General features: G+C 44.3%; 1 protein-coding gene across 3 annotated transcripts in view; it reads left to right on the top strand.

Moving 5' to 3' along the window:
* Positions 1–2,238: 2,238 nt before the first annotated feature.
* Positions 2,239–23,344, top strand: part of raver1 (ribonucleoprotein, PTB-binding 1) — a 34,444-nt gene continuing 13,338 nt past the window's right edge. Inside the window, exons 1-8 of one of the 3 annotated variants that reach the window (XM_038784634.1) lie at positions 2,239–2,603; positions 10,846–10,912; positions 13,252–13,721; positions 15,704–15,895; positions 16,211–16,340; positions 17,669–17,772; positions 20,199–20,285; positions 22,311–22,419. In XM_038784634.1, coding sequence (XP_038640562.1) covers positions 2,292–2,603; positions 10,846–10,912; positions 13,252–13,721; positions 15,704–15,895; positions 16,211–16,340; positions 17,669–17,772; positions 20,199–20,285; positions 22,311–22,419 — 1,471 coding nt within the window. In that variant the 5' untranslated portion in view covers positions 2,239–2,291. The remainder of the gene's footprint in view (positions 2,604–10,845; positions 10,913–13,251; positions 13,722–15,703; positions 15,896–16,210; positions 16,341–17,668; positions 17,773–20,198; positions 20,286–22,310; positions 22,420–23,344) is intronic. The other 2 variants (XM_038784633.1, XM_038784635.1) reach the window with 2 other exon arrangements.

Genomic DNA, 23,344 nt, shown 5'->3' with positions numbered 1-23,344 from the left:
GCAGGCTTTGCTTGGCAAGGGCAACATTTATTACCCATCGCTAGAGAAGATGCAGGGTGGGTTGAACACTTTCAGCTCTAACAATGAAGATGTTCCCTCATGACGATCACAGTGAGGTCTGTGCCAGACACTTTGCTAACCAGCGAAGTAGAGTGGATAATGGAAGCGGGGTTATTAAATGTATTCAAGGTTGAGTTTGATCATTTTTTGTTGGGCCAAGGAGTTTAGGGTTGGGGTGGGATGGGTGGGGTGCAGACAGGAAAGCGGAGTTGAGGCCACAACCAGAGCAACCATGATCTTATTGAATGGCTGAGCAGGCTCGAAAGGACGATTGGCCTTTTCCTGCTCCAAGTCCTCAGTTCCTAATTAAGAAATAAGATTTATGGTGATATGCCTGTAGACGGTGTATAGTTGTTGGTGCGACCTCCAACCAGCAGGTGGCGGTACAGATCCACCATGCAGTCGCAAGGCGGTGGTCATGTGACAAGGCACTCAGATACAGGTCAGGGCAGATCCGGCAATCCTCAGAAGGTTGTAAGGCATACACGAGGACGGTGGTGCATTGGGGTAGTTCCAGGGGAGTACAAAGAAACTCCATGATAACTTGCTCTGTATCTGATCATTATCTTACCACGTGTGCATTAATAAGGATCCTGGGTCTGGGCAAGTCAGCAACAGTTCTGTAGATTCCTTGCTGGACAACAAACACCGAACACAACAAGATAGATGATGAACATTTTAATCTCATTTTGCTCTGTGTCGAACTAAACACACTCAGGGATCCTAAATCGCATAATGCACAATTCTAACCTTTTCTGTAATACCTGAACCATGCTAAGCACAAACCGAGTAGTGCATGGTGTGTGTGAAACTGTTTTGTATTTTGTAGCAATTTCTATGTCTTCAAGCTTTCCCAAAGCACTTCACAGCCATTGAATTACTTTCCATGTCAATCAGCATGAATGTCAATCTGTGCATTGCAAGATCCACAAACAGCCAGTTTATCAAGGGTCAGATGCCCTATATTGTTCATACCACTTGGTGACTAGGTTTTCGCTGCACTCAAGTGTCAGCCGAGATTTTCTGCACACGTGCCTGTGTGAAGTGACTTGAATCCGTGACCATCTGACCTGGGCCGAGCGACGCCACCCTGCCCCCTGACTACGAGTAGACTGGATCCTGACAAGCTGGGGAGAAGGGTCACCACCAGCGTCACACCCTCTAGGGCAGTGCATCTCAAACTATCTGATGTGGCGGACCGGCAGTTTTTTTTTTCAATGTGCCAGGGACCGGTGAGCGAAACAAGCCAATCCAGGATTACTGTCTCTTTCTTTCCTGGAAACACTCCAAGTACCAGCAGACGATGGCTCGCGTACCGGTACCACACTTTGAGAAGCACTGCTCTAGGGGGTTCAGCCTTGCCTTGGGTCATGGTGTGTTGTTGGAAAAGCCCAAAGGGAAAGTGTTCCTGGAGATCATGCAGGGAAGGTTTCCATTACGGGCTGGTTTAGCTCACCAGGCTAAATCGCTGGCTTTTAAAGCAGACCAAGCAGGCCAGCAGCACGGTTCGATTCCCACCCAGCCTCCCCGGACAGGTGCCGGAATGTGGCGACTAGGGGCTTTTCACAGTAACTTCATTGAAGCCTACTCGTGACAATAAGCGATTTCATTTTCATTTCATTTCATTATCTGGGGTGGGGGGATCAAGACAGGTACCCAATTCTTATTTTTTCCAATTAAGGGGCAATATAATGTGGCCAATCCACCTACCCTGCACATCTTTGTGTTGTGGGGGTAAGACCCACACAGACACGGGGAGAATGTGCAAACTCCACACGGACAGTGACCCAGAGCCGGGATCGAACCTGGGACTTCGGCGCTGTGAGGCAGCAGTGCTAACCCACTGTGCTGCCCGGCATCAACCGGCAGGAGTGAAGGTTCCCACCAGCCCGTTCATTATCCTCTCCCCTACTGTATCCTCCATTGGTTTCCAGCAGTCCCCCCCCCCCCCCCCCCCCTCTCTGTGTGCCCTGTGCCATCCCCCACCCTCAACCCTGCGCCCTGGGCCCTCCCCTGCCCCCTGAACCCTCCCCACCCTCAGCCCCGCCCCCTGGGTCCTCCCCCACCCTCAGCCCCGCCCCCAGCCAGCCAATCTCGCGAGACCCGGCAGGACCGGAAGCGGGCTGGGCCAATCGAGCGTCGCCTTCCTGTGAAGTGCTGCCCGCGCCCGGTCACGTGCCACTTCAACTGGGCTGACCAATCAGAGCGGGCGATCCTGTTGCTAATTCAAGATGGCGGCCACCGTGTCCGTTACTTCGCCGGCGAGTGAGTTGAGGAAGAACCGTGAAAATGAGGCGGCTCAACTGGAGGAGGAGGGAGAGGGGGAAGAGTTCTTCGACGATGAGGAGTGGCCGGACACGGACGGCGGCGACCTGGATGATGATGAGGAGGAGGAGGAGCCGCCACGCCGCCGGACTCCCGAGGAGACGCTGGCCGAGCTGGAGGCCGCCGAGCGGGAGCAGCGGCTGGAGCGCACCCGCCGCGAGTTCCGAAACCGCCGCAAGATCATCATCAGGAACCTGCCGTCGGACATCATCACCCAGGTAACCTGCAGCGGGGCCGGCCCGGGGCTGGAAGGGGCCGCAGGGGGAGTCCGGGCTTTGGGCCCTGTTGCTGGCCGCCGGCGCTCCGCGGCTGCCTGCACACCGCCCGGGCCCAGCTGTCAATCAGGAGTCCTCATGTCCTCTAAACCTGCAGCGTGTAATAATCATCTTTATTAGTGTCACAAGTAGGCTTACATTAACACTGCAATGAAGTTACTGTGAAAATCCCCTAGTCGCCACATTCTGGCGCCTGTTCGGGTACACAGAGGGAGAATTCAGAATGTCCAATTCACCTAACAAGCACGTCTTTCAGGAGGAAACGGGAGCACCCGGAGGAAACCCACAGACACGGGCAGAACGTGCAGACTCTGCACAGACAGTGACCCAAGTGGGAATCAAATCCGGGACCCTGCTGCTGTGAAGCAACTGTGCTAACCCGTGCCGTGTTCTGTGGGTATTTCCAGCAGTTTGTGTATCCACCTCTGGGCATTTCCTTTTTTAAATTTAAAATACCTATTTTTTTTTTCAATTAAGGGGCAATTTAGCATGGCCAGTCTACCTACCCTCCACATCTGTGGGTCATGGGGGTGAAACCCACGTAGACACTGAGAGAGTGTACGAACTCGAACCCGGGTCCTCATTGCTGTAGGCAGCAGTGCTAACCACTACACCACCACTGCTGCCTCACGTCGCTGAGGACCTGGGTATATATATTTGGATTCATTAAAGAAAGCCAAGGCACAGATTTATTAAGTGCAAATCATGTTTAACTAATGTGAGTTGATGCTTTCAAGATGGAAACCACAATTCAAATTTTGTTTGCATGTTGTTTTGATGCAAATGTATTTTAACATCAAATTATGGAGATTCCACTGTTATCCATCCTCCGCAAAATAATGTATCATCTTATGTTGGAAACAGACAAACAACAGTGCTGTTTGTGTTTTTTAAGTCTATTTCGGGAGTAGCATAAATAAAGCTGAGCTGAGTTTGCAATTCTGGCCCATTTATCTTCACAACTGATACTAATCCTTCCTAATGGCTGCTATCTGTTAATTTTGTTTCTGTTTTGAAAGTCAAGTGTTTCTTGTCCACAATGTTTTTGCCAAGTGTGACCAGGTAAAAGTATTTCAACCAGGTATTTTAATTTGAGCGATTCACATGAATTTTGGTTCCAGTCTCAGCTGCTGTACTCAAAATCCTTTACTGTTACTGAATGAGACAGAATGTATAGAATTCCTGAGTGCATTGAACTGTGCCCCTGGGCTAAAACTACTTTTCATTTACATCTATTCATGAGTTTGGTGTCAGCAGATCAGGGTAGATTTAAACTAAGATCCCAGAAGGGTAAAAACCACATGACCTCGGCAACCAGTCCTTGTGAAAAACACAGTGGTGTTTTTAATGAATTGATCCCGTTTTTCAAATGTATAATCTTGGGCTATTCTGTCACATCAATTATCAGATAACCTGGACATAGAACATAGAACAGTACAGCACAGAACAGGCCCTTCGGCCCTCAATGTTGTGCCGAGCCATGATCACCCTACTCAAACCCACGTATCCACCCTATACCCGTAACCCCCCCTTAACCTTACTTTTATTAGGACACTACGGGCAATTTAGCATGGCCAATCCACCTAACCCGCACATCTTTGGACTGTGGGAGGAAACCGGAGCACCCGGAGGAAACCCACGCACACAGGGGGAGGACGTGCAGACTCCACACAGACAGTGACCCAGCCGGGAATCGAACCTGGGACCCTGGAGCTGTGAAGCATTTATGCTAACCACCATGCTACCCTGCTGCCCCTAAATATCCATGTTGGATATTACCCAGTGGGCAATGACGGTTATAAGAAGCAGGGCTCGGTAAACTTGGAGCAAAGGCAAACACAAATTCGAAGCTGCAACACAGAATAAACTGGATATAGTGTATAGACTGGCAGGATGGAGTGTAATCTGTATAAAAACAAAATTCTAATTTGATGGTAATTCAGTGACTATTCATGGAGCATGAGAGAACCTGTAGGTGCATTGTTGGTTCATGTTGGAGAAATTTCACGGAGCTTGCAAGCTAAGACTGAGTATTTCCTAATTTAACATTTTTAATTAACCAAACTTGTTTTATGTGAACACAATGATTTTGATCCAATTCATATTGCCGAGGAATCTTTCTCCAACACCTTTTAAAACTCCGAGATTTCCTTCGGCTTTTGTATCCAACCCCTCATTTTAGTTAGCTTTTCCTCACTGTAATAAAAATATGCTAATATAAAGTACTTGACTGAGAAACAACCACTGACATCAGCAAAAATTATTTGGTGATTGAAAAACAATACAGCACAGGAACAGGCCTTTCGACCTTCCAAGCCTGCACCGCATGACGCCTGTCTAAACTAAAACCTTCTGTATCCCTCTATTCCCATGTTATTCATATATTTGTCAAGATGCTCCTTAAACGTCACTGTATACCTGGTTCTGGCAGCGACTTCCAGGCACTCCCCACCCTCTGTAAAAAAAAAAACCACAAACTTGCATCGCACATCTCCTCTAAACTTTCTCCCTCGCACCTTAAACCTATGTCCCCATGTAATTGACTTTTCCACCCTGGGGAAAAAGTGTCTGACTATCCACTCTGTCGATGCCATTCATAATTTTGTAAACCTCTATCAGGTCGCCCTCAACCTCCGTCTGTCCAACCTTTCCTCATCAGACAACCCACCCATTCCCGATATCAATCTAGTGGACCTGTGTTCGAACATCATACTGTTAGCTGTGTTTCCCTTGATTGAAAGCACGTAGAACTCCTTTTGTTAATTTCAGGAGCTGTGCTTTAAAAGATCTTGGCAAGCTTAAACTAAGGTAATAATTCTCGCTGGGCTCTCTGTAGGAATAGGGTGTGATTTTTGCAGCAGTTGATTATGGATTACAGTAGGGCATTCTTGCCATTTGCCACAAAACGACAGGCATCACCATGCAAGCAGGGAACACCTGAATATCAAGGCATCAGATTTAGCAATTTTTTTCCCTCAACCCCTTTGCCCCACTATCTCTGCTTTTACCACCAAAAATCATAATGCTTGTTTCTTCGTTACGGTTGTGAATTTGTCCTCTACATCCTTCTTGTTGTTTTCACCCCATTAGAATAACATGCTGTGTTTCACTGTGAGACACAGGACATTTGTCAGTTGTATTCTGCATGTTGAAAAATGTCAGTTGTACATCTTGAGTAAGCATCTTTTTCTGGCTAAACATGAACCAATATGTATCTCTTTTCCCTTGTCCTGTTTATCAAGTAAAGACAGTGTGAGCTTCCTTTCTCGCGCCAACACCCACTCCCAGGAAGACAGAAAGGAGGAGGGTGAATGAATTCTTTGGAGTAGTCCTCTGTTAGACAAAGAAAGAAGGCTCCCAAGATGGGCTGTGTTAAATTAACTGACCCCAAGCGAAGCAGGGAGCGAGAACAGTGACTAGTGAAAGGAAGCAGAAAGATTCTGATTTTCAATCATAGTCCATTGCCTGGAAAATGTGCATGTGAAAGTTGGCTAAGTAAGGCAAGATGATGTTTGGCTGTAATATTTCCCTTCAATCCTGCTTTTGCTGTATGTGCTGCTGCTGCAGCTTGATGCTGCAATAGAGCAGCCTCCGCCTGTAGAAGCTGTTGGCACCAGGCGAGGGAGGGGAGGGGAAATAAGTGTGTGGTTACCAGTGACTGAAAGTGCTTTGCACTGCTTGCACCACAACCTGGAAATTGGATTTCATTTGAATACTTTTACTGAACTAGACTGGTTTAGATTGTTGCAGATTTGTTTCTTCAATCACTCTTGAAAGAGTCTCATCTTGACATGAAATTGAAAAATTAATTGAACAAAACTCTCAGGCTTTCTCGACAGTAACCACAATGTAGGACAAAATATTGGCTGCTTGTGATAAAGGAATGGCAATGATCCTGGGTGACTTGAATCTACAGATAAACTGGAAAAATGAGATGAGTAGAGCCTGGATGAGGAGTTGATAGAATGCTCTCGAGGCAGTTTTTTGGAAGAGTGTGTTCTGGAACCAGCCAGAGCACACGTTTTAGACGCGGTATTGTATAGGATTAATAAATGACCCCAGAGGGAAGAAACTCCCAGGTAGCAGCAACCACTATGGCTGAATTATACATCTAGTTTGAAAGGGAGAAGGCTCCTATTTTAAACTTAAATAAGGGCCAATATACGGGCATGAAAGCTGAGCAGGGTGAAGTCAACTAGGATTCGAGGAAAGGGGGACAGATCAAATAGAGGACTAGCGGCTGACATTTAAGGGGATATTTCAGAGTACTCAGAATAAATATATTCCTACTATGAAGAAAAATCCTAAAGGGAAGAGCCACTGTCCAAGGTGAACTAAAGAAGTTGAGGAAAATATCAAACTTAAGCAAAAGCCATATAACTGCAGTGGAAGGTGAGATGATTGGTCAAAATATAAAGACTATCAGAAATAACTCGACAGTTAATTAGAATAAATAAATTCGAGTATGAGAGGAAACTAGCTGGGAATGTAAAAACAGATGGCATGGGTTTGCAAGCATATTTAAACAGGAAAAGATTAAGTAATGTGAGCGTTGGTCCTCCAGAAAGTGAGAATAGGGAGTCGATAATAAGGAAATGGCAGATTTAATGAACAGACATTTGCTAATGTATTCACTTTTTATAGAAGAAGCATTTCAGCAATGGCTGTAAATTGGGAGGTTGAAGGGAGAGCGGATCTTGGTGAAATATAGCCCATTTATTCATGAAGGGAGGGAAGAAGAAGTTTATAGGCCAGTTGACATCTGTCATGGGGAAGGTGTTTGAATCGATCATAAGAGTTTATAGCTGGGACGGCAGTGCTGCCTTACCGTGCTGAGGACCAGGGTTCGATCCCGGCCCCGGGTCACTGTCCGTGTGGAATTTGCACATTGTTTGCGTGGGTCTCATCCCCACAACCCAAAGATATGCAGGTTAGGTGGATTGGCCACACTAAATTGCTCCTTAATTGGAAAATATTAAAAGAAGAGTTTTCTGCTGGTCACTTGGACAAACTCAAGGTAATTGGGAAGAATCAACATGATTTTATGAAAAGAAATCAAGTTCAACCAATTTGCTCGAGTTCTTTGAAGGGGTAATGTGCTGTGGAAAATACAAGTCTTCGACCCACTCTTCCTCCTTTCAAACTGGGTGGCAGTGGTTAGCACTGCTGCCTCACAGCACCAGAGACCTGGCTTCAATGACTATCTGTGTGGAGATTGCACTTTCTCCCCGTGTCTGCGTGTGTTTCCTTCCACAGCCCAAAGATGTGCAGGTTAGGCAGATTGGCCATGATAAATTACCCCTTAGTGTCCAACGGTTAGCTGGAGTTGCGATGGAGTAGGCCTAGGTAGGGTGCTCTTTCAGAGGATCGTTGCAGACACGATGGGCTGAGTGGCCTCCTTCTGCACTGTCTGGTTTCTATGAAAGTGGATGTAAAATTCAAACCTGTTGTGGTTGCTGCTTCTGAGGGATGCCTTCATCCTGATATCATTCATTAATCCTATCACATTACCAAGTCTAAAATAACCTCTCTGGGACAATACTGTACTTGAATTTCCAGAAAGCGTTTTATAAGGTGCAAAAAATAAAAGCTTGTGGTGTCGGGGATAACATGTTAGCATGGATTGGTGATTGGCTGGCTGGCAGAAAACCGTGAGTATGCATTAATGGACCTTCTCTGATTGACAGGATGTGACGACTGGAGTCCTGCAGGGGCCTCAACTTTTTACAATTTACATAAATGACTTTTGATAAGGGGAGCAAAGGCATGGTAGTTAAATTTGCAGATGACACAAAGATAGATAGGGAGGTATTTTGTGAAGAAGGTAATGAGTTTGCAGACTGACATCGATAGGCTGAGTAAGTGGGCAAAAATCTCTTTGCTGTAGTATAATGTAGGACGGTGTGAAGTTGTCCACTTGGGCAGCAAGAGTGAAAAAGTATAGTGTGACTGAAATGGGGAATGACTGCAGAATACTGAGGTGCAGAGGGAGTTCAGTGTTCTCATGCATGAGTCACAAAATGTTAGTGTGGCAGGTACAGCGTGTAATGAAAGCTAATGAGATGTTAACCTTTTATTAGGAGAGGAATTAAACATAAAAGTAAGGATGTGATGCTTCAGTTATACAGGGCATTGGTGAGACTGTATCTTGAATACTGTGTGCAGTTTGAGTCTCCATAGTTAAGGAAGGATGTAAATGCGGTTCGGAGGAGGTTTATTCGGTTGAAGCCTGGAATGAGCAGGTTGTCGTTCGAGGAAAGGTTGGACAGACTGAGTTTGTTTCCACTGGAGTTCAGAAGGGTGAGGGGTGACTTGATTGATGTTCATAACATCCTGAACGGTCTTGACAACAGTACTGTCTGCTTCCCCCCCCCCCTTCCTTCAAACCCTGGAATTCAGATTGAGAGTCACTTGTGCAGGAGCCAGATGATATCCAGAACTTAATCGAGCGAGCCATTTATTATAGGTGTAGTTATGAGCTATTTGACAATGGAAGCATCACAAAAAACCCTAATATTCTCCTGCTTCACTCGTCACATGTGAATCTCGGACATTCTTTGTGAATGTGGCTCTTTAACTCACTGGCTGAATTCACTGAACTATTAAACTGTAGATGCAGAAACCTTTGACGAAGGAACGGCAGGGACTTTGTCATATTCATGGGTACAGTGCAGAAGTAGGTAAGAGCTGAAACGAAGGAGAAAATGCTGGAAAATCTCAGCCGGTCTGGCAGCATCTGCAGGGAGAGAAAAGAGCTAGCGTTTTGAGTCATTCGTTTCAGATTCCAGCATCCGCAGTAATTTTGCTTTTATCCAGTTTTTTAAGCAGGTAAGAGCTGTTGGATTTCTCGAAGCAAATCTGTTTGCAGTTTTAGGTGGCTCATTTTCGGAGGGATATTGGACTGATGCAAAGCTACAGTAAAAGTTCACATCATGTTGCAATCATAGTTTGAAATATTAAAGGGATTTAAGAATTTTTCTATTAATTTTAAAATAAATTTTAGAGTACCCAATTCATTTTTTCTAATTAAGGGGCAATTTAGTGTGGCCAACCCGCCTAGCTTGCACATTTTTGGGTTGTGGGGCAAAACCCACGCAAACACAGGGAGAATGTGGAAACTCCACACGGACAGTAACCCAGAGCCAGGATCGAACCTAGGACCTTGGCAACGTGAGGCTGCAGTTCTAACCCACTGCGCCACCGTACTGTCGAATTTTTCTATTCATGCATGAGATGTAGAATGGCCACTATTTATTGCCCATCCCTAATTACCCTTGAAGGTGGTGCGTTGTGTCATGGCTTGCTTAGCCATTGGAGGTCATTTTGGAGCCAACCACATTGCTGTTAGTCTGGAGCTGCATCTCGGCCATACTGGGTAATGATGGCAGATTTGCCTCCCTCTAGGATGTTAATAACCAGATGGATTTTTACAGAAGGTGGTAATGTCATGTTCACTATTTTTCCTGATTTTTGTGTTGCCAGACTGGTTCGCTCATTTTGGAGATGATCTTATACAAAATGTCTCCACCTGAATTCCAAGGTTTGAGGGAAGGATGAAAACTGACAAGAATTTAGAAGTTTGTTAATCCAGGCTTCCGGATTGCTAGTCCATTAACAAAATCTTTGTGTTATCATAGCCAAGCTATATGCCACTGATTTTAACACTCAAACTGACTAGGTTAGCCCAGTGTGGGTTCCTAGTGGGTGAGCAGTGGAAGATTGTCTTCCCACTGTTTGATGAATCTTTAATAACAACTTGAATTGGTCACAAAGTGAACGAAGGAAGAAGTTTTTTAATTTGTCACAAGGTTATAGGAACATGAAATGCTTTGCCATGAATGGCTGTTGAGCTTCAGGCTATTGCATCATTTAAGATGAGAATTCAATTGAAAAATGATGAAACTTTAGAATTAGCACAGGGCCAAGATGCCAAATGGCTGCCAATCTAGTTTTAGTTTCAATGATTGCAGGAGCCCTCTACACTTTTGAAAGTGGATTGATTCGAGTTGGTTTTGTACATTTGCTCATTTTTGGCTCAAGGAATAGGTGGTGTTCTAAGAATAATAATAATGGAGTTCTAATTAAATCTCTGCAGGTCATATATCAGAAATTGTTCATCCTAGAAAGTTCACTGTTTTAATCCCACTAAAATCCCTCATCAAAACTAATTTGCCTTGTTTTGCAGGAAGTTTATGAACTGCTGAGCGAGTATGATCTAAAATACTGCTTTGTGGACAAATACAAAGGAACAGGTGAGTGACCCTGCTCCCAGTTCAGTCACCAGGTGCCTGATTTTTAGGCAAGGCTACGTTAAAACGACTTGAACAAAAACAGAAAATGCTGGACAATCTCAGCAGCTTTGACAGAGTCGCGACGTTAGCTCCCTTTCCTCTCATCAGAGGATGTCGGACCTGCTGAGATTGTCTAATATTTTTTGTATCGGATTCCAGTTTCCACAGTAATTTGCTTTAAAACTGCTTGACTTGTGTATACGTAATAAATAAATACATGCCATGATCTCTGACATTGTAATGAGCTGCAGTTTCCATACATTCCATTCGATGAAACATACCTGGTTGATTATTCCATGAGGTTGTTTGAAGTTTGTGATGGGATCACGCCATTCTGAACACTGGCTCATACAGTAAACCCCTCATCTTTAAACAAAGGGAGCTTATTTTTGTGTCTCTGATTTTCTGGGTCAATTATTTTGACATTTTATTATTCTTAATGTAGAGGTTTTTCTTGATACTTTGTTTCAAATTTCCCTTTCACTAATTGGCACTTGTTTGGTTCTGTAAACATTGTGTACTTTTAAGTATTCATGTGGAGTTACCTTGTCTTCCCTTTTAATACATTATCAATTTAGGTTTCACCTAAACCCTCCTCTTCCAGACTGTCGAAGTTAAAGTTCTGCAATCCACCCCCACTGTTATTCCTCTTTGCAATCAAAGCCGTATGTTTCCTTTTGCACCCTTTCTGAGCTGAGGAGTAAGCTATGACTGTGTGCTCCTTCCAAGTTGAGGGAACATTTGCTCCATGATTGTTTGCTTATATCCCAGGGTGCCACAGTCCATGGCTAGGGAGGAAATGGCCAATGGGATATTGAGTCAGTTTGCTAACACTGGATTAGGGAGCTAATGGGACATTGAGTAAGTTTGCTAACACTGGATTAGACAACTAGAGGGATATTGAGTCAGTTTGCTAACACTGGATTAGACAACTAGAGGGATATTGAGTCAGTTTGCTAACACTGGATTAGGGAGCTAGAGGGATATTGAGTCAGTTTGCTAACACACTGGATTAGGGAGCTAATGGGATATTGAGTCAGTTTGCTGACTGGATTAGAGAGCTAAAGGGATATTGAGTCAGTTTGCTAACACTGGATTAGAGAGCTAAAGGGATATTGAGTCAGTTTGCTAACACTGGATTAGAGAGCTAAAGGGATATTGAGTCAGTTTGCTAACACTGGATTAGAGAGCTAAAGGGATATTGAGTCAGTTTGCTAACACTGGATTAGACAGCTAGAGGGATATTGAGTCAGTTTGCTAACTGGATTAGACAGCTAGAGGGATATTGAGTCAGTTTGCTAACACTGGATTAGAGAGTTGGTGTGTTCTCCACAGAGGGAGGCTTTGATCCTGTTCTGCTGATTCCCTGGGATGCTCAGTTGCATGTCTTGTCTGAACTCTGGCCTCTGAGATATGTAATCTTTTAATGAATACTGAATGGACTTTGGATTTAGTTTAGGTAATTTTGCCTTCAAAGTTGTAATTAAATGTGGGAGGGGAAAGGAATTTAAGGTATCAGTAGCTCGTAATTGTCGAAGTTGTGCAGTTGTGATGTCAGTAAACTTGTGTACTCCAGATTTAGACTTTGTTCAATGTTGGACCTGTCTGTAATGCTGTGCCTGCCATGCGGTCATTCTGTAGTTCAGTTGTACCTTACAAATTTTGAATTGTGAAAAATCTTTTGATTGAGGATAACTAAACTGAAATGAGAAGCTTGATGACCAAGGAAGGAATGTTTTTTTTTTTAAGTGCCCCAAGATATCTAACCTCCTGCATCTCTTTGAGATTTCTGCATTCCTCAATACTGGCCTCTTGTGTTCTCCCCTCCTCCTTGGACAGGTTCTGGTGGGGGAGGGTGCAGGAAAGTAGAATTGTAGCCTCAATCTTGTCAAACATAATCTTATTGGATAGTGGATCAGGCTCAAAGGGTCGAATGGCCTCTCCCATATGATCTTCCTTCGTTCCACTTGGGCCCTACCACTGGAATTCCCTCCCTAAACCTCTCCTTTAAGGCAGTCTTTAAAACCTTCCTCTTTAACTTTTTGTTTTGAAAGCCTTCCTCTTTAAGGCTTCAAGACATGATTATCTCCCCTTGGTCTCAGTGTTGGTGATTGTCTCAAAGTCACAGTGCTGGAGAGTGCAGACCTGTGTGGGTTTGGCACAAGTCATTTCCATAGCCCCTTCCCTTGCTGCCTCGCACATTTGAGCACTGCCTTCAGAGGTGCATTCCAGCATTACCGAGGGCAGAGAAGAGTTAGAAGCCAGTTGCATTAACTTGTCTTTTCCGTGTTTATTTCCAGCTTTTGTCACTTTATTGAACCGGGACCAAGCAAACGATGCCATTGAGAAATTTCACCAATCGACACTCCGGGATCGAGAAATTTCAGTCCAGCTGCAGCCTACGGATGCTCTGCTCTGCATTGCCAATCTGCCTCTTGCCTATACACAGCAGCAGTTTGAAGAGCTGGTGCGACCTTTTGGAAACCTGGAGCGATGTTTCCTTGTGTACAGTGAGGTTTCCGGACATTCCAAGGGGTACGGTTTTGTGGAATACATGAAAAAGGACTCCGCTGCCCGTGCTAAATCGGAACTTCTCGGAAAACAGCTGGGTACAAGAACCCTCTATGTCCACTGGACTGACGTCAATCAACTGACTCTTGATCTCATTCATTCCAAGTGCCTGTGTGTGGACAAACTTCCACATGATTATAAAGACCTGAAGACATTCAGCCAAGCCTTCAGCAACATCTACGAGCCAATGTATTGTCAGGTATGAGCAATCATGGAAAGTCTAGAGCCTTACTTAAAATTTTGTAGTCAATGCACAGTCTGATCTTTTCAGGATCACGAGTTAAGGGTTCTCTTTACATTATTGGAAGATCAGTCGTAGCCACCCCACATTGACCTGAAGAATATCTTGGGGAAAATGCTGCTGGTCAGCCCGAGGTTAGAGAATTAATGCAATGCATATCTTTAATTTCCTCTTTCTCCCCTCCATCCCTCTCTCGGGAGCCTCCACTTTTGGTTCTGCTGGCGACTGATGCTCATGGCTTGTTTGTTAATTGCAAGTTTCGGTTTCTCTTGAACTAGAATATACAGCCACGATTATAAAAGTAGCATCTTAACTGCTGTGTGTGCCGGTGATGGGCTTACGCTTTGTTTTTGCTCCTGTCTTAGTTTGTCCCACTCCACCCTTTTACTGATTGTTTGGACCAGACGGTTTTGATATGATGACATCTGTCCTTGCCAATCACAGTTTTCTTTCTCCTCCAGTCCATCCAACATAATATCTGAAACTTTGAGCTGCTGCTTTGTACATTTTGGCCTCGCCTGGGTTTAGCCTCTTCTGTAATTCCTCTTGGTGCTTAACCCTTCATAAATATTAGTGCCAAACAAGGTATGCTTCAAATTACTTTGTTCGCTGCTATTATTTCACATTAATGCACATTTCAACCTTTTTAAACCTGTATTGTGAGGTGCAGCATTTTGATTCTCCAGTCTTGTGATGTTTCTACTCTAGCTCTGTTTTCTAACATACACTACAGCTTCTTTGGAGACTGTGTCTTGGGAAGATGAAGGATATAGGTGTGTGGAAGCTAACCCCATAATAAGCCAGGAATTGTAAATAACTGAAGGTTTATTCTACCTGTCAGGGGTTCCTCTGCAGATGCAGTGAAGGGAATAAGAAACAATTGTAAAGATAACCTGTTAAACTTAGCCAATACCTTTCTCTGTGCCACTGATTCCACAGCCAGTTAGTTAGTGCACATCCATGCATTCGATCTGGACATAATGAGGTAGCATGCACAGAGATTGTCCAGACTGATAACTGCTTCCTGCGTGCTAATGTACATCAAATGCTGATTCACCTGTGCTGGTGCAATAACACTTCATTTATAATGCTGCAAATCTGACATAAAAATATAATGCTGGAAAACTTAGTAGGGGTGTCGGCAACTGTGGCGAGGGAATACACAAAATAGGAGTAGACCAGGAACAGAGTTAACATTGAGTGCCTTGTCAGCTGACGGTTTTGCTGAACTTATTTCATGACTTGACTCTTGTGAAATGGTTTGAGTTGCTGAACGCTTTGATGATTAATACTGATTTGCTCTCTGCTGTTTAGTGCCGTGGGATAAGTTAAATTTTGAAGAAATAATTTGCACTGAATTGCCAGGCATCCCGATCCCCTCCAGAAGAATCTGGTTAATTTTAGTTGTACGTTGGTCTTTTTTGTGTTCCCTTGTTTACAGACTGCCTGGAGCAAGTGCCCTTAACTGGAAATGTGAGACATGATGGGGAGTATTGGACACAGTTAACTGTTCAATGGCCTGGAGCATCTATGATTTCCAAATTTATGCAGCATGTCTATTCTCGGGCTTAGTGTTAATTGCAGATTTTGACTTAAGCCATTGAAAGTTACTGGTGGACATCGTAACTCCTTTTTTACAATATTGGCAAATGGTGGCAAATTGCCTTATTCCTGAGTTGGCAGTTGTGTAGCACTTAAAGCAGGATGTTTGTTTCACCCTGTCCAAAAACTATATTCATCTTTAAAAAGTTATAAACTTCAAAAGCCCCTGTCCTCGTGGCATCCGGATCAGACCCACTGCAGTGCTCAACGTGACTTTGTGCTTTTGGAGTGAAACATTTTTCACAACCATCTGATTACCTGTTATTTATTTGTTCTTTTTCTCTTCACCATTTCCCATACGTTGCCTCCACTATCACCTGGATCCCCCTCTGGTGCAGCTGGCTCAGGGACCTGATGGGCAATTTCGAGGCTTTGCCATTGTCGAGTATGAAGCTGCGGAACAAGCTGAGGAAGTGCAGAGGGACATGGACGGGCTCTGGGTTGGTGGGAACCACATTCGGGTCTCATTCTGTGCACCTGGACCCCCAGGGCGGAGTATGCTTCCTGCCTTGATCGCAGCCCAAGCTATGGTGAGTCTATAATTTAATTTGCATCAATATATCACATTCGAGCACTGGATAACCACAACCTGTATTAAACCTCGCAGAGACTCTCAAAATCCAACTGGCTTTAAGCAATGGTGGATTGGGATACAAAGTACAATGTCATGGGACAGCAAGTCACTAATTGACCACAATGCTGCCGTGTTTGAAACACTGCTCATGCTGCCATTTAGATGGGGCAACAGAGAGCAGCCAGTGCTTCTGCACTTTGACGTCCTTGCATCTGCATCTGTCATTTTGTTGAGTATTGTAAACTCTCATCTGTTTTGTTTCTTGTCTTAGGCAATGAACCGTGGGAAGGGTCTTCTCCCAGAACCGAATCCTGTGCAGATTCTGAACAGCCTGAATAATCCAGCCACATTGCAGCTTCTCCTGAACCCGTTTATGCACGGGGCCACAGGCGCCCAGCAGGGTGAGACAGAGTGATAGACATGTCTTCATTCGTTTTTGCTTTAAAATTTAGAGTACCCAATTCCTTTTTTTTTTCCAGTTAAGGGGCAGTTTAGCGTGGCCAATTCACCGACCCTGCACATCTTTTTGGGTTGTGGGATCACGGAGTCATGGGGAGACTGTACACTATGTATTTATTCATAACTGGACTGTGTCCTCTGGTTACTCAACGTGTCAGGTCCAAGTTAACCAGGAGCTGAGTGTCACGGTGACGCAGTGGTTAGTACTGCTGCCTCATGGCGTTGAGGACCCAGGTTTGATCCTAGCCCGGGTCATTATCCATATGGAGTTTGCACATTCTTCCCGTGTCTGCGTGGGTCTCACCACTAAACCCCCCCCCCCCCCCCCCAAAACCCAAAAAGATGTGCAGTAGTAGGTGATTTGGCCATGCTAAATTGCCCCTTAATTGGGGGGAAAAAAATTGGATGCTCTAAATTTAAAAATAGAGGAGCTGAACGGCCTTCAGCAGACTGATACCAGAGATCTCCCATTACAACGTATCACTTTGGCAACACTGACACAAGAAATATAACTAGAAATCGTGTGCACAATGGGATATGCATGCATAAGCACATTTTTAGAAATATACATTGTATTAGATTTATAATTACCACAGTTATTCAAAATCATCTTTCTTGCTGTCCCGCGGCAACATCCGATCGAGAGTAGGTCCGGTATTGCATGTGCAGTGCAGCAGTTCATCCTTAATCTTTGACATGGTTAGCCATCACTGATTTAGTGAACAGTAATGGTCCAGCCCTTTAGTCAGTGGCCTGGCCTCGTACTGTTTCTCGGGAAGTGGTTTGAGGTAAGATTTTTTTTCCCTGTGTGAAATCTGAATGGGTGCCACTGCCTTTCCCTAATTGCCCTTGAGGAGGCAATAGTGGGTCTCCTCAAATTGCTGGAGTCAGTTTAGTGGCGGCACTGCCCAATGTTGTGGAGGAGGAGGGGAGGGATTTTTTAACCATAGAATGGTTATATATGTCCAAGTCAGGATGCTGCGTGACTCGGAAGGGAGCTTGGAGTTGCCGGTGGTTTTGTGTCCTAGGTGGTAGAGTTTAACTTCTGTTCATGTGGGAAGTTTGGAAATGCCAAGTGCTCCATGTCAGAAAATCAATCCTTTCTATCCTCTTGACATCTGGGAGAGACTCTTGTCTCATCAAACCTACTTGATAAATAAGTACAAATAGGTTTTAATTTCCAGTTTCCAAAAGTATGAAAATGTTTTCAAATACATAGCGATGAAGTTCCTGAATGAAGAATACTGACTACAATACTTCTTTTCTTTAGGACTTCTGGGAGCTGCTCCTCCAGTGCCTCTGCTGGGGAATCCTGGATTAGGGGCAGCCCTCCTTCAAATGGTTTTCCAGAGCCAAAATCCAGCACAAACCCAGGTAAATCTCCAACTACAAAAGCCAGTAATTGTAAACTGGCACAGGGAGGGTTTCAGCTGAAGCTTCAGAGTTCAGTGGTGACCAAAGGAAGCACACTTGTCTTTGATAGCTTGGCATTTACAGTAGTAACATAGAACTCTGTTCTTTCTTTTTCTTGCTCTTCCCTGTCTGAGCTGATGTGCCAAATCAGTCGGGGAGAACTTTGTCAGGAGGATGATTCCAGAAATCACCTGTGCTGTTCAGTGAGTGTTTCACTTGCACCGTCGTCTCCACGAAGAAATGGAAAATGTGGGTTCAGTAAAACTAACATTTCCATCTAATGACAAAATTGACCATTTGAATGAGTATATGGGCAGCACGATTGCAGTGGTTAGCACAGTTGGTTCACAACTCCAGGGTCCCGGGTTCAATTCCTGGCTTGGGTCACTGCCTGTGTGGAGTCTGCACGTTCTCCCTGTGTCTGCGTGGGTTTCCTCTGGGTGCTCTGGTTTCCTCCCACAGTCCAAAGATGTGTAGATTATGTGGGTTGGCCATGATAAATTGCCCTTGCTGTCCAAAGAGGTGGGGTCAAGGCATGGGCTTAAATAGGGTGCTCTTTCTAAGAGCCGGTGCAGACATAATGGGCCAAATAGTCTCCTTCTGCACTTATGGTTCTATGACATGTTTCAGAGCGCTGCTTAAGCCAGTATTAAAACCACCAGTATTGAAGCACATTGTCAGCCACCCATGTTTTCTATTATTGGCTAGTTACAATGCGTGCGTACTGGTGGCTGTTGACTGTGTGTCGAATGGCAGATTGAATATGTTAGTATAGAATTTAAAATCTTTTTTTAAAATGTGCTTGGACTCTAACTGTAGAGCATGAGCAATTGTACTGTGTGTGTAACATACTTCATGGAGATGTTTTTACTTTGGGTGATGCAAATATGTCATCATTCACCAATTAAAATTTTTTTAAAGTTGTTTGAGTAGAAGTGGAAAAGGCCATAAATTACCCCTCTGACAGCTGACCCAAGTGACCAGTGTGACTGGCTTGTTGCTTGACCTTCGAATGAATTCTGTGAGATCCTGCAAGCTCTTGTACAGCTCCCGTTTCTCCTATCAGCTTGAAGTTAACTATGCTGCAGATTGTTCAATGCATTTCTTGTTAACCTTATTCTCATTTCTTCGAAAACATTAGCTCATCTGTCTTACACGTGCTGTTGCTCAATGAAGCGTTGGGAGTGATCCCAGACATCAGTTGGCAAAATAGTGATGCAATAACTATGACAGCTGAGTGAGTTAGGGAGTCACTGTCTCCACTCCACTGCTGATGATATGAGGAATTAATTTCCTCGAGGATTCCAGCCCAGGATGCACAAACTCCATTCACTCCGGACCCCTTTAATAGGCGTCAGAGGAAAGTTGTTTGCAGTGCTGCCTTCCAAGCAGAAGCCTAAAACCCAGATGAACTGTCAGCACCCACAATGCGAAGAACAATTTGCAGCTGAATGTCGTAGGATAACAAATATTCCTGGGACTGCTATGTGTTTTGAACGTAGTCACTGGGAGGAGTTCTCTTTTTCATGGGGAAAAGTAACACTATTTCATGTTTCTGAATTCCTGATGTGAATATCAGAAAACAGGCTGAGGCTCCTTTCATATCGTTGTTTTTGGCCCAGAATTACTCGTTGTGTCGTCAACTCTCATTGAAGCTAGCAGTGCTGTGTACATCCTGACAGTTGAGTTGAACATTAGACCAGCCCTGCTCCACCACCTGTTTTTCTTTTTCTTTCTCCTTTCCTGGATTACCAACTCTCTGGGATGTTGTTACCCTGGCAGCTGCCCAAGTGGCTGTTCACTGTGTGTTAGGTGATGAATGTTAGCAAGTCACCTAACAACGGGAGGCATCACAGCAACACCTGTGGTGCAAAATGTGATAAAGGATGAAATGTGAACCCTTCCTGACTTTATAACTCAATATCGTGATCAAGTAGGGGCTATACCACCACACACTGGCAAGTCTAGAGATGGTGCAATTAAGTTATTTTTTATGCAGTATGGAGCTAAAGCAAACAGTTGCATGTGTGGCCACCTTGAAGGCAGCATTGGTAGGTCAAATGGATTGAAGAGGAAGTACGGAACTCCAGTACAATATTTTACTCGAGCATACCTACATAGTTTCAGATGGGGGAATTATAGGTACAAGTCTGCCTCATTATCTTTAAATTTAGTCATATACAAAGGAATGGATATGATTCTTTCAGGACTCCATAGGAAGTGGGCTAGTTCGTGGAGATCTATTCAATAAGGTGGCTTTTTTCCTGGCACTGAGATTTAATAGCTTATACTATTCTTACGCTTTACTTTTTAATCTATTGATGTAATGACTGACCTTTCATTCTCTACTGCATCCCCCATTCCCTTCTGCACCTATTATGTCCTAGAATGCTTTGCTTGGGAATCCAGTTTTTCTGCAGAATCTGGTTTGGACCCAGCTGATGCACAATAAAGAGAACCAGGCATTCCTCAATGTAAGTCCACAAAAAAAGTAGCTTGTCGTGCTAGGGTTTGCCCTCCTAGTGTTTACAGCACATACTGATCACATTCATTATAGCCTTGCTGTGTACAGTTTGATTTGGATTAAGTGGTGGCATTTCAATTGGCTTGTTTGTTGCAATAATTGGAAAAAGGAGTTTAACATTCTAAGCATCAATGTCACTGAGAAGGGACTTATTGAGGCTGTTGGTTTACAATGACGATTGATCACTGTGCCCCATTGGCTGTTAAATGCTTTCAGTGTTTTGTTTAACAGAGAAAAAAAAAGTCAAATCTTTCTGATCTTGAGTCAGTGCAGTTGTGTAGTTTACACATTGTCATTTATACCCCCCCCAAAATAGGCACAATTCACTTGAACGTTCCTTTGGAACATTGCAAGCACCTGGCATGTTATGATTTATAATAATTTGAGTTCTGCCACATTTGATTTCTCCCCCCCCCCCCCAATCCTGAATCCTGCTCTTTCTCTTTTATCTGTTGCTCCCTCCTCTTGGATAGACCGAGAATCCATTTCACGTTGCAGGGACAGTTTGTTTACACGTGACAAATTGTACATGACTCTGATCAGAATGATTTCTGAGTGAGCCCTGCATTCAACCATGTGAATTTAGGGTGCAATTCCCAATTCTGAGAGGCATTAGCACTGACATTGTGCCAGCAACTTGACCGAGATCAGGTCATATTTTCTGTCTACACGCCGGTCAAGGTCTCTACTGTTTCACTCTGTTACCCCACTTTGTGTGCAGAATCAGAATGGTGTCACTTTATGCCACTTAATCCTTATTAACCTTTGCTTTGCTTATCCATATATTTCATACCTTGCACGCTTGACCTTTGCTCTCCCGCCCCATCCCACCCATAGCCTTTGCCAAGAATGGGCTTGCTTTGCACATGGCAGTTTAGCAAGTGAAGTGTGAAAAATGCAAAGTGTGCATGTGGTGTAATGAACGGCAAGTCATTGACTGCTTATACATTGCTACTGTTTGGATTCCGATTTTCAGGACATGGCCATCTATGCACTAGCTTTTTATTAACAGCGCAAATTCCTTCTCGGAATGAGAAATATGCTAGCTGCCTGATTTTAGTAAAGTCTCCTGGAATTCCAATTTAAAGGCTGATCATATAGAAGCAGCTGAGTGGGATTAAATGTGTTTTGTGAAGTAACATTCAGATTAGCATGGAGTTTTGGCTGGACTGCCATTTCATGGGCATTGGTTTCTGTTGAAACTTCGTACACGAAGCCTTGATGAATATTGATTGGCAATTAAAATATGGAAGCAGTGTAGCGGAGCCCAAAGTACATCTGCACTTTGCAGCAGGGTCAGGATTATTTGCTGTCCCTCATGGGCAAATCAGTTGTGGCTGCTTTTGAATTTTCATTTTTAATTGGTGCCATTAAAGCCCCACGGCCCGGCCCAAACACATCTCTTGCCATTCCGTGTTGTGACTGATCCCGGCTCATACTTTCTCCATACAATCACAGTTGAAAAAGGTGGGTGGCCTGGGCTGGGTGGTTGGGGGGGTGGCCGGGGCTGGGGAGTGGGCGGGGCTGAATAGGTGAATGCAAGTTTGGGTTTTTAAAGGAACAGAGTGTGGAATGAATAGACGAGTGAAGGAGTTCCCACTGTAATGACCATCTGACCAGATTGATCAAGAGACTGCCATTAATTTAGTCTTAACGTGGAGATGTTGGAAGGGAAAACAAATATCTTGGCGCTAAACAAATCTTGAGTAGCAATGACTGAATTGTAATGCATTATGGCCCTATTGGTGTGGACAGAAGGGGAGAGAGTTCAGTAAGAGGGATGATGTGTTGGATAAACACAATGGGGAGTTGTTGGGTTATGTTTTACACTGTTCCAGAAATTGACACAGCCCTGCATTCAAACAGATTGAAGCAGATCTGCCTCTTCTCATTTACTTGGTAACCAGCTAAATTGATGAGCAATTGATGTTCAGGTTACAGAATGGCATTGTCTGTATGTTTGTCTGTGTTTCAGAAGCCCGGCATTCTGGGGGAATCTCCTCTCGCAGCTTTGCAGCAAAACCCAATCGGACTCGGAGCCCCTCCACAGCGGGGAAAGGGTCTTCTTGGGGAATCGCCCACAGGTATGTATAATTTATATGCAGAAGCCCCTGAAGCTATTCCCACTTTCCACATGTATCCCCCAGTACACTGGTTTGTCAGCTAGTGTAATCAAATCTGTGTTGTAGCAGAATGCTATAAAAGTCAATATATCACCTTTACATCAATATACGTACAATAAATTACAGGATTTCAACCCTTGCAACAACACTCCCTCCCCACCCCCCCCCCCCCCCCCCCACCCACCCAAAATAAAGAACCAATCCCCTATGTACCATGTTCCCCCCCTAAAATCTGACGGTGAACCAACTCCTTGATATAGGAAATAAACAGCTGACACTCACATTACGTACATGTTCTCTTTCCTCCTCTCTCCCTCTTCCCCACATGTCCCAAAGGACAAATCCAAAACCGCCGGCTCAAAATAATGGTTTTCACAAACTGGGGCTCACACTGACGAGGCACCCAGTTTAAAATGCCACCTAAACTGTCTCCATATTCTCAATGTGGCCACCACCACCAGATTGTTGTCCATTGTGTCTATTTTGTTGGGGAAAACAGAAGGGGAGCTGTGACCAATGCTCTCAAACTGGTGCCTTTACAGTCTTTCCTCTACATCCACCCCCACGTGGACTCTGGCCGGCTATACCACCCCCACACCTTTTCAATATTCATTGCCCAATCCTAGGATAACAGGTTGGGCAACGCAAGGCCCTCTGATTGCCTATCCCGTTGTAAAAATGCCTGTTGACCAATGGGTTCCTGCCCGCCCTAAATAAAAGACGAGATCATCTTATGACTCACGCAAAGAAAGATTTTGTAAGGAAAACTGGAAGACACTGAAACATCCACATCCAATAATGAAATGGGACGGTACGACCCACGTGCTGTTGGAGCTTTATCCTTCTTTAAGCTCATGAGCTACTGATCTGAGGTTGAGGACCTCTG

Source organism: Scyliorhinus canicula, chromosome 25 (assembly GCF_902713615.1).
Source record: "Scyliorhinus canicula chromosome 25, sScyCan1.1, whole genome shotgun sequence".
NCBI classification, from domain to species: domain Eukaryota; kingdom Metazoa; phylum Chordata; class Chondrichthyes; order Carcharhiniformes; family Scyliorhinidae; genus Scyliorhinus; species Scyliorhinus canicula.
Note: the sequence above shows the minus strand (reverse complement) of the source record. Positions and strands in the feature narration are given on the sequence as shown.